The 12,089-nt window shown below is 49.6% G+C and overlaps 1 protein-coding gene across 1 annotated transcript; it reads left to right on the top strand.

Moving 5' to 3' along the window:
- Positions 1–1,559: 1,559 nt before the first annotated feature.
- Positions 1,560–11,845, top strand: LOC141998421 (uncharacterized). Its single transcript, XM_074971228.1, is given in 6 exon segments — positions 1,560–2,014; positions 2,720–2,740; positions 2,742–2,807; positions 3,350–3,476; positions 3,983–4,096; positions 4,429–11,845. Coding segments are annotated over 6 exon segments (2,430 nt in total). The 5' UTR covers positions 1,560–1,942; the 3' UTR covers positions 6,459–11,845.
- The last annotated feature ends 244 nt before the right edge of the window (positions 11,846–12,089 follow it).

Below are 12,089 nucleotides of genomic sequence, written 5' to 3'. Positions count from 1 at the left end.
GGGGAGGCTATTTAAATTTGTTAGTCTCTAAGGTGCCACAAGTACTCCTTTTCTTTTTGTCAGGAAAGTTCCCCACAATAGTGGGATCATTTCCCTGCTTACCTCTCTGCATATTTACTGGTTTCTCCTAAAGTTAATTAAGTATTTTAGGAAAATGTGACACCTATTTCTCCAGGCTAGATGAAAAACGATCCCTCCCTTCTGACCTTAGAGCCTGTAACAGGAGCCGGGCACAGAGATGCTGCATTTGATGGGTTGATCGCTAGGACCCAGGAGCGGCTGGGGGGCGGCTCTGGGGGGAGCGATCGCGGGGCTCAGGCCCGGCCGCAAGAAGTGACTCGCAGCCGCTGCGGGGACTCTGGCTCCCAGGCTCCCGGCGAGATCCCCGAGCCCCGGCGGCTGGTGCTGGGAGCCCGGAGCCCGGGCTGCAGCCGGGAGAGGGGAACCTCCAGCCGGGCCCTGCCCGCTGCTCCCCGGGAGCCTCTCCCAGGGCAGAGCCCCCAGCCCGGCCAGGGCCCTTCCCGGCCCGGCCCCTGCCCCGGGGGGCCCCGCTCGGAGGGAAGGTGAGAGAGAGCCGCTCCCCCCCCCCGTCACCCCGAGGCTGCAGGGGGAGGGTTTGGCCCCTGGCTGCTCCCCGCGGAGCTGGCTGCGATTCCCTGCCCCAGGCCCGGGCAAGCTGCCGCCAGCCCCCGGTGTGTGCCGGGCGGGGGCAGGATCACGTTACCCCCCCCCCCCCCCCCCCCGCTGCTTTGTTTCCCTGCCCCTGGCCGGGCTGGTGCGAACAGAGGCTGCAGCTCAGGGAGATCTGAAGGGGGCAAATAAGGAGGAGCAGAAGGTGGGCCGGGGCCAAACTGGATGCAGGTTGGGGGGCCCCAGCTGGGGGCCGGGGAAGGAGAGGGGCCCAGGGGCACAATCCGGGCTGGGGGGAGGGGGCAGCACAGGTGCTGGATCTAGACTAGCGGGGTCTTGCCGCACCCCCTGGCTTGGAAGGGTTTTCATCCTATCCAGGGTTTACAGTTTGGTTCAATGGCTCTCAGTGCCCCCCAGATTGTTTCAGCCCCCCTGCCTGGGAGTAGGAGCTGGGGGTAAGAACGAGGTACATCTGGCGGGGGGTGAACCTAGGGCTGGGGGAAGCAAGCCCCCCTACACTCTGTAGGGGCAGGATCCCAGCCCCTGAACACCCCCAACATCCTCCCCACCCGCTGAGCATGTGGCCCCAGCCTTCCCTGTCCTGGGGTGCAGGGAGTGCATACGGACCCAGCCTGAACCCCAGGGGCAGCCTAAGGAGAAGCCTGACACGTTCCCCCACAGGGGCCGTGCACCCCACCTCTGAAGTCGGCTCTGACTCTCAGCCAGCTTGGAAAACAGAAGGGTTTATTGGTTGCTGAGAAGACAGCATAGAACAGAGCTTGTTAGCACAGAAATCAGGAACATTCAGCAAAGTCCATCTGGGGGGGAATTCAGAGTCCTAAGCCCTGGACTCTCCCTGCTGAGTCCCAAAATGGGAGACTGATCCCGCTTCCAGCCCCCCATCCTCAATGATGCCCAGCTGCCCCTCCCCTGTGCTTTCTCTCTTTCCCAGGAAAACAGGTCATCTGGCCTTCCCCTCTCTCTTTGTTCTCCAACACCTTTGGCTGGCTCCCTGCAGAGGACGGGCTCTGACCATCACTTGCCAGGATACAGAATTTGGGGCATTCTCTGTGCCCAGGCAGCCACTCTGCCATCACACCTGCCCTCTAGAGGTCTCCACAATGATCACGCCCCTGTATCCCTCCAGCTTGATACTTGAGTAACACATGGGGAAACTGAGGCACACACACGGTATTCAGAAAAAACATTGAGAACATTCCCGCTTCATCACACCCCTCTGAGACCAGCCCAGGGGCACTTTCTTCAGTGGCTGGAACCGCTCTGACCATACCAGCCCCTGAGCCTGCAGGTGATGGAGAGACTTGCGGAAAGGGCTGGAGCTGGGCAGGGAAATGCACAAAAGGCCCCTTTCAGGGACCGGCTGGTGAGTTTGGCCTAGAAGGGGAGGGGCTCCCTGTGTCTGTGAGTCCCAGAGCTGCTGCCCTCAGTGACACAGCCGGGTTCAACCCCCGTTACCAGTGTCAGTGGCTGAGCTGCCTGATGAGAGCAGAGGCCCATGGCAATGGGACAGTCACCCGTTCGCCCACAACGAGGGAAGAAGATAAAAAGGGAGAGCGGAGAGACTTGAAGGGCAGCAGGAGCAAGAAGTGGGGAGAGAGGTTCCCAGCTCCCAGCCCCGCCCAGATCCATTCCCTGCACCCCCGGGGCAGTCAGCTCTCCTGGGAACAAGGGCAGGAGCTGAGAGAGGAGAAGCCAGTTGCTCGCTCTGCTGAGCACCGCACTACTGAGGGAGACGGGCGAGAGCTAGAGGGGGTTACAATACACTGTGGGGCAGTACCCTGAAGTGACTACTTTGATTCTGCTCTTTTTCCAGCGTTTGGCTCGGAGATGCTGCTCTGGGGAGGTTTAGAAGGGACGTGGTGGGTTAGTTCTAAGCGCGGGGGGGCGGACGGGGGGGAGGCTGGTGGTGTGGTCGGGGAGGTAATGAACTAACTGGGTTTGTTCCCAGCATGGCAGAGTCATAGAATCAGAACGTCTGTCTGCAGGGAGAGAGCCTGGGGGGACTTGGGGAGTGACATGGACTCCAGCCCCTTATGAAACCTGCCCAATCTCCCTGCTCCTCTGACAGGTTGAGGAATCGCATCCACGTTTTGCTCCAGATCGTCCCGTCTTCCAGGGAACAGGGCAGGGAAATGGCTGTGATGGAGCCAGCTCAGGTAGGGGATTTTCAGGGAGCTTGTGGTGGTGAGGGAGGGGTAGTGTAGAGGGGTTAATCACCCGTGGTGGGACGGGGTGTGATAAACCTGCTGGAACATGATCGACCTGGGCCTGATTTTCTGAACAGGCCCATTGGCAGGTTGGGGGAGGGGAAAACTCCATTTCTGAACTAGGGAACAGCCCCCTAGGCAGGGCTGGGAAAACTGACCAGACTCCCAGTGCTGGAGCCTGACCCCACTGGCCAGTGGCTGCTGTGAAATACGAAGGGAAGCTGTCGGAATTCCTGTCCCCGTCCCCGGCTCAGAGCTCTGCTTCCCGTGTCAGTCTGTGGCTGGCAGGCGTGTGGGAAATGAGAAGACCCTGCCCTGCTCCGTGTGCTGCGGGGGACAAGGAGCTCTCACCTTCTCCCACCCCCTGAAGGCTCCTGGCTGCTCTGAGCAGGGCGTAGGGAGGATTCTGCTTCTCTCTCCCTCCTCCCCCATGACTAGTGGGATTGTGGCTGGGGCAGCAGGTGCTGAGTGGGGGATTCTTGTTGTTTCAGATGCCGGTGACCTTCGAGGAGGTGGCTCTGTATTTCACCCAGGGGCAGGGGGCTCTGTTGGACTCCGCTCAGAGAGCCCTCTACAGGGACGTCATGCAGGAGAACTACGAGACGGTGACCTCGCTGGGTAAGGGATTCCTGGCCCCTTGGTTATTGGAAGCTGGGGGGGTCTGCGTGTCTGACACCGGTCAGGTTCTTCCCTCATCACGCTCCAATGAGAAGAGGGTGTCAAAACCTAAAGCACATACTAAATCATCCCCACCCAACCCCCCTAGCTTGCACGGTGGAGAAGCCATGCATTGTCCTGTCTGTGTTGTTTCTCGGTCGCACACAGAATCCCTCTTCTCCCTCCTCCTTGGGAACAGCTCCAGCCATGTGGAGGGCTCTGGGCTACACAGGTTTAGAAATAGGCAGGGGTTTAACACTGGAGCTGGGTGTGCGTCCCAATTCCCCTCACTTCCCCAGACGTCTGCCTCCCCCGTGGGGGCTCAGTGACCATGTTCCCGTCCTCTTAGATTCCACTTTCCCCAGCACAGCACAGGGACAGGTGCTGCCCATGGAATATCCTTTCTGACAGATGCTCTCTCAATCCTCCACAAACCCTGATCTGGTCTGATTTCACCCCCTGCACAGGATTCCCCCTTCCCAAACCTGACCTGATCACCCGGCTGGAACAAGGGGAAGAGCCGTGGGTGCCCGATCTTCAGGCCTGTGAGAAAAAAGAGATCCCGAGAGGCTCCCACACAGGTGAGGACTGACACAGAAACCATCTGGTGAATGAAGGAAAAAGTTGAGAATCCCCCAAATGAGGTATCAGTAAGTGCCCTCAATTCCTTCCTCATCTCATCCAGAGCAGGGCTGCAGGCAACATCTGTCACTGACATCGCTTCCCACGTGTCCTGTTACCTGCAGGAGTTTCCTTCCCTACTTTCCTTCTCTGTAAAAGTTTGGGTGGGAAGTGGAGGCAGAATCCAATTGCTCCATCTGAGCAGCTTTAGCATGGTGGGTTTTCCCTTGGTGCGATTCCTCCTAATTTCTCCTCAGCACAATGACTCCTGTCTGGATTGTCTCTCTCCCAGCAGGTGATGAGAGAGTGAGTGACAAGAAGGAGGGGAATCAACAGCAGGAAGTTTCGTGGGACGGGGAACCACAGGGGACCTTTGTGGGAAGAACTGAAGGGAATTTTTCCCAGTGCTTGGCACAGGGAGAAGCCTGGGGAAATTGGCAGAGGTCAAAGAGGCTGCTGGGAAACCACTCAAGGGAGCAAATGGATGAATCTATTATATATGGGGAAGGACACAGGAATCCCACAGCCTGGCAGACAACCCCCAAGGAAGACAAACACTATGAATGCCTCGGTTATGGGAAAGGATTCATTCTGAGACCGGCGCTTCTTATGCTTCAGGCAATAAATACTGGAGAGAAAACACTTCAATGCTTGGACTGTGGGGAAAACTTTAATAAGCACTCACTACTTACTAACCATGGGAGAAGCCAAATGGGAGAGAAACCCTCTCGGTGCCTTGAGGGCAGGAATTGTTTGAATTGGAAGTCAGCACTGATTACACATCAGAAAATCCACACAGACGACAGACCCCATAAGTGCTTAGACTGTGGAAAAAGTTTCATACAGAGGTCAGTCCTTGTCAGACATCAGGCAATCCACACTGGAGAGAGACCCCATAAGTGCATAGACTGTGGAAAAAGTTTCATACAGAGGTCAGACCTTGTCAGACATCAGGCAGTCCATACTGGAGAGAGACCCCATAAGTGCATAGACTGTGGGAAAAGTTTCATACGGAGATCACACCTTCTTATACATCAGGCAATCCACACCGGAGAGAGACCCCACAAGTGCTTAGACTGTGGGAAAAGTTTCATACAGAGATCACACCTTCTTATACATCAGGCAGTCCACACTGGAGAGACACCCCATAAGTGCTTAGACTGTGGAAAAAGTTTCATACAGAAGTCAACCCTTGTTGTACATCAGGCAATCCACACCGGAGAGAGACATAAGTGCTTAGACTGTGGGAAGAGTTTCACACAGAGGTCAAACCTTCTTATACATCAGGCAATCCACACTGGAGAGAGACCCCATAAGTGCTTAGACTGTGGGAAAAGTTACATACGGAGGTCAGACCTTGTTAAACATCAGGCAATCCACACAGGAGAGAGACCCCATAAGTGCTTGGAGTGTGGAAAAAGTTTCATACGGAGGTCAGACCTTGTTAATCATCAGGTAATCCACACAGGAGAGAGACCCCATAAGTGCTTAGACTGTGGGAAAAATTTCACACAGAGGTCAAACCTTCTTATGCATCAGGCAATCCACACAGGAGAGAGACCCTATAAGTGCTTAGACTGTGGGAAGAGTTTCATACAGAGGTCAAACTTTCTTATACATCAGGCAATCCACACAGGAGAGAGACCCCATAAGTGCTTAGTCTGTGGGAAAAGTTTCATACGGAGGTCAGACCTTGTTAATCATCAGGCAATCCACACAGGAGAGAGACCCCATAAGTGCTTAGACTGTGGGAAGAGTTTCACAGTGAGGTCAAACCTTGTTAAACATCAGGCAATCCACACAGGAGAGAGACCCCATAAGTGCTTAGACTGTGGGAAGAGTTTCACACAGAAGTCAAACCTTCTTATACATCAGGCAATCCACACTGGAGAGAGACCCCATAAGTGCTTAGACTGTGGGAAAAGTTTCATACAGAGATCAAACCTTGTTGATCATCAGGCAATCCACACAGGAGAGAGACCCCATAAGTGCTTAGACTGTGGGAAGAGTTTCATACAGAGGTCAAACCTTCTTATACATCAGGCAATCCACACTGGAGAGAGACCTCATAAGTGCTTAGACTGTGGGAAAAGTTTCATACGGAGGTCAGACCTTGTTAATCATCAGGCAATCCACACAGGAGAGAGACCCCATAAGTGCTTGGACTGTGGGAAGAGTTTCATACGGAGGTCAGACCTTCTTATACATCAGGCAATCCACACTGGAGAGAAACCCCATAAGTGCTTAGACTGTGGGAAAAGTTTCAGACAGAGGTCCCACCTTGTTAAACATAAAGCAATTCATACAAGAGGGAGACCATAAGACTCTCGGAAAGGTTTCAGAAGCAGATCAGCCCTTCTAAAGATCAGGCAATCCACACACGAGAGACCCCCGTAAGTGCTTAGACTATGGAAAAATGTTTCAAATATATGTCATCCCTTGTTTTACATCAGAGAATCCACACAGAGGAGTGACCCCATAACTGCTTAGCCTGTGAAAGACCTTTTAAATGGAGGAAAGAACTTGTTTCACATCAGGCAATCCACACAAGAGACACACCCAATTGAGTGTTTGGACCATGTGAAAAGTTTCACACGAAGATTCAATCTTATTACACTCAGAGGATCCACCCAGGAGAGAGACCCCATCAGTGCTCAGAGTGGAAAAATGTTCCTACATTGGTCAGACCTTTTTAAACATCAGCTAGTCCACACAGGAGAGAGAGACCCCATCAGTGCTTAGGCTGTGGGGAAAGTTTTATATGGAGCTCAGCCCATGTTTTACATCAGAGAATCCGCACAGGAGACCCCATAAGTGCTTAGACGATGGAGAATGTTTCATATTGTGGTCAAGTGCTTGGACCATGGGAAAGGTTTCAGAAACACCTCAGCCCTACAGAACATCAGCCAATCCACACAGGAGAGAGGTCCCATAACTGCTTAGACTGTGGGAAACATTGCAGAAACTGATCAGTCCTTGTTTTACATCAGAGAATCCACAAGACTCCATAAGTGCTTGGACTGTGGCAAAAGTTGTACACAGAGATCACACCTCATTAAACACGGGAGAATTCACACATGATCTAAACTTCTGTGACACCTGGCCCAAAAGAGTTAAGAACCTTGCAGGCTAATTGACCCAGATTCAACCTTTAGAGACATGTTAGAAGAGTGTGTAAATGGTATTTGGGGCCATTCGAAGTAATAGAGACGAGCACTTTGAAATGTAAACTGGTGTTGTTAAAAAACTGGAAGAAGATAATAGGGCTGTTGATTAATTGCAGTTAACTCGTGTGATTAACCCCAAAAATTCATCGTAGTTAGAGAAATTAATCTCGATGCATCGCATTGTTAAACAATAGAATACCAATTGGAATTTGTTAAATGTTTTGGATGTTTTTCTACGTTTTCATATCTATTGATTTCGATCACAACAAAGAATAGAAAGTGCACAGTGCTCACTTTATATTATTTTTATTACAAATATTTGTACTGTAAACATGCACAACAAAACCAGTATTTTTCAGTTCCCCTCATACAAGTGCTGCCATGCAATCTCTTTATCAGGAAAGTGTAACTTAGAAACACAGATGATTTTAATTATATAAGTGCACTCAAAAATAAAGCAATTAAAAACTCAGTGCTACTTCTTTTTCTGCCACTCGCTATGCCAAACAAGTTTGTTTACATTTTCGAGAGAGAATGCTGTTTTGCTTCTAATTTATGATGTCACCGGAAAGTGTGAGAAGGTGTTCGCATGGCATGTTTGTAGCTGGCAATGCAGGTATTTATGTGCAAGATATGCTAAACATGCCTATGTCGCTTCATGCTTCGGCCACCATTCCAGTGGACGTGCTTCCATGCTGACAGTGGCCATTTAAAAAAAAAAAAAAAAAAGCATTAATTACATTTGTGACTGAACTCCTTGAAGGAGACTTGTAGGTCCCCTGTTCTGTTTTACACACATTCTGCCAAATATTTCATAATATAGAAGTCACAGATAATGACCTAGCATATGAGGGGACACTTTCACTGCAGATTTCACAAAACGCAAAGAAAGTAACTATCTGAGATTTCTAAAGATAGCGACAGCACTCGGCCCAAGGTTTAAGAATCTGAAGTGCCTTCCAAAATCTGAGAGGGACGAGGTGTGGAGCATGCTGTCAGAAGTCTTTAAAGAGGAACACCCTGATTGGGAAACTACAGAACTCGAATCACCAAAATAGAAAATCAACCTTCTGCTGGTGGCATCTGACTCAGTTGATGAAAATGAGTCGGTCCGGTCTGCTTTGGATCATTATCAATTAGAACCCATCATTAGCATGGATTCATGTCCTCTGTAATGGTGTTCCAGCGGGAAGGGACACATGACTCTTTAGTGCATCTGGCACATAAATATCTTGTGACGCCGGCTGCAACAGTGCCATGAGAATGCCTGTTCTCACTTTCAGGTGACCTGGTAAACAAGAAGTGGGCAGCATTATCTCCTGCAAATTGTAACCAAACTTGTTTTTCTGAGTGACTGACTCAGCAGGACTGAGTGAAGTTGTAGGCTCTAAAGTTGTAGGCTCTAAAGTTTTACATTGTTTAATTTTTGAATGCAGTTATTTTTTTGTACGTAATTCTACATTTGTAAGTTTAACTTTCATGATAAAGAGATTGCACTAAAGTAATTGCAAAGGTGAATTAAAAAATGGTTTATTTTGTTTTTTACAGTGCAAGTATTTGTAATAAAAATATAAAGTGCTCACTGTATACTTTGTATTCTGTGAAAACAACGAGGAGTCCTTGTGGAACCTTAGAGACTAACACATTTCTTTGGGCGTAAACTTTTGTGAGCTATAACCCACTTCATCAGATGCGTGGAGTGTATTCTGTGTCACAGTTGAAATCAATATATTTGAAAATGTATAAAACATCCAAAATATTTAAATAAATGGTATTCTATTATTGTTTAACAGCATGATTAATCACAATTAATTTTTTTAATCGCTTGACAGCCCTAGCAGACAGTAATTGTAGAAGTCTCTGTTTACCTATGTCTTGTTACAGATTAACAGTGTAACCAAAGGGCTCCTGTCTAGGACTGTATTTTGTTAATTCAGAAGTCAAAAGGAAATATTAACATTTACATGAAACTTGGGTGTAATAATGTCATAGTATATATTTCTCTTTTTAAAGTTTGTGGTAAACTGTCTATGAACGGCTTTATAGATAATTACCTTATGTTAATCCATGTAGTTTTATTACCTGTGATGTTTGGGAAATAGGAGGTTACTTCCAAAACCTATTGTTCACCCAAGGACTGCCTGCTGTCGAGAGGCTGCAAAAACGTCTATATAAACTCTTGGGACCTGATCCGTTTCTCTCAGATCTTCTTAAGCTTTATTCATGGGGAATTTGAGTTGTAAGACTGAGATCTCCAGTGCTCTCTGGACCGCCCTGATATTGAACATTTGGACATTGGACTAGAATGTGATGAAATTGTTAGGCTATAGATATTCAAGCCTGTCTGTAAAGGCCTATACTTTAAGAATTTAGGGATATGTTTATTATTTAGCTAGTTATAGAGGTATAAAAGAAAGAATCTATGTAAGGGCCTTCTGTGACCTTGACGGTCTGAGGCCCTGTTCTTAGGCTAAGGCCTTTGGCCAAGCAGCAGAGGCAGCCATAAGCTGGGAAGCGAACAGTCACATCCTCACATTCCAAACTAGTTGAAATAAGGCAATCTGGGGATAAAAAGGTGATCCGATCTATCACCTCCAGAGAAAGGGAAAAGCCTAGAAGATGTAAAAGGAAATTTAGTTTGATAGTTTTCTGTCTGGTAAGAACTCACTTATCGATAGACACAGCTGGGAAACCCTTATGTCTTTATAGATGTAGTTGTGAAATCCTCACTTTTGTATTGTTTTGTCATTATAGTTCCCGTTTTGCTATTGTTTATTTGCATGGTCTCTGTGTGGTTCTGTGATTGTTTCTGTCTGCTGTATAATTAATTTTGCTGGGTGTAAACTAATTAAGGTGGTGGGATATAATTGGCTAGCTAATCATGTTACAATATGTTAGGATTGGTTAGGAAAATTTCAGTAGACTAACTGGTTAAGGTATAGCTAAGAATATTACATATAAATTAGGGGCAAACAGGAAGTAAGTTGGGATTCAAAAATAAGGAAAAGGAACTTGGATTTAAGCTTGCTGGAAGGTCACCCCAATAAACATCGAATTGTTTGCACCTTCGGACTTTGGGTAGTGTTGCTCTCTGTTCATGTGAGAAGGACCAGGGAAGTGAGAGGGTGAAGGAATAAGCCCCCTAACATCTTGGTGCCGGGACTTGGATACATCGCATTGGATAGGTGAGTGGCAGCCTGTAAGTCCCCCTCCCCAACAGTCCGTGCAGCTGCTTGGAGGGGGTATGGCGAACACGTGATGGTAGTTGCGGGTTCTGGCAAACTGGGGTAACGGATTTTTTGAACAAATGGATAAGGAAGAATCAGGGCCCATACCAGGTGCAGGGGTCCACCTGGGATAAGATTGAGAAGGAGATGGGAGAGTTTCTGGGAGAGCCCAAGGGAAAGGAGTGTAGGAAAAAGGGAATGGTATGACAAGGTTTGTGTGCTGGGATGGCATACTGGGTAAAAAGGGAAGCCGATCTCCTCCCACACATTAAGGATGTGGAGGGGATTGTGGATCAGCAACAGATTTTAACAGAAAAATCTGTGTTAGCAGTAGAGGTAGCGGATTTGAAGGCACGGGATGCTGCAGGGACAGAGGAGTCTTGTGAGGCAATCCGGAGCGAGAGGGACGAACTGCTGGGGAGCGTAGGAGACTTAGAGGAGGAATTGTATCAATGTACACATAGGAGCAATGGACTTGGGGACCCCAAACCGTCCTCCCCACTAATGGAACTGAAGGAGACACCTCTACCACCCTACCCTGAAAAAACACTGTACCCACCACTGCCAGTGAACGTTGTAAGCCGGCGATCCACAGTTACAGCCCCTGCGAGAGAGGCTACCCGGGAGGAACTGCAGGAGGCAGGAATAGTGGCCCCGGTTGTGGGGTGGGAGGGGGAACCATGCCCCACAAGTAGTAGAGCAGGCAGAAATCCGCCCCTTGTCCCTGAAGGACCGGGAGGCAGTACTGGGCCGTTTGGGAAAGGTACCCCGGAATGACTGGGATCAGTTTGTGCTGTGGCTAGTGGAGGTGGGCAGGGAGATGGAGGGTCTAACTCGTGAGGACCAGGTAATGTTATGGCATAGTCTTTTGGGACAGGGCACCTTAGGAATCGATGTGGCAGGACTGGCATATCCATTTCTAATCCCTAGACAGGTGGCAAAACTGTTGTTTGGGGTGTACTCTCATACTGTGGGGATGAATAAGATGAAGCAAATCCCTGGGGAAACAGGGCAGGATACACTTAATGTCATACAGGCATGGGCACAGTGCTGGGTGCATCCCCTGGATGATCCATGGGTGATACCCCAGACAGGGGCACCAGGACCTGGTGGGGCTGTGGAGCAGGGTAGGGGTGTGGAATTGCTGGAGAAATGGTTGGAGCTGAACGATCCGCAGTTCGTGGGGCATTTAAGGTTGCAGCATCCTGAACTTGCTCCCAATCAACTACCCCAGTTTCTGGAACAGACAGATGTGTGGAGGCAGATGCATCGGGGGGAGAGCCGGTCCATGTTATTACTGCGGGGGATCAGTACAAGGTGGAAAGGAGTGGGTCAGCCCGGAGGGGAGGAGGTAGAGGGAGAGGCCGTGGCTTTGCGGGGGGAGGGGAGGTAGTCAGGGATGAGCGGGCAACTATAGAGCAACAGATCCAGAGACTGCAGGCTAAACTACCCAGGATCTTACCAGATCAGGGGGAAAGTGGCCCCGGAGGCCAGGGGACTGGGACGGCTTGAAATGCCAGACACACAATTTTGCTTGGAGACAGCAGGAATGTGTTTGG

The sequence above is a fragment of the Natator depressus genome, chromosome 14 (assembly GCF_965152275.1).
Source record: "Natator depressus isolate rNatDep1 chromosome 14, rNatDep2.hap1, whole genome shotgun sequence".
In the NCBI taxonomy this organism is placed as follows: Eukaryota; Metazoa; Chordata; order Testudines; family Cheloniidae; genus Natator; species Natator depressus.
The sequence above is the reverse complement of the archived record's forward strand: the minus strand, read 5'-3'. Positions and strand labels throughout refer to the sequence as shown.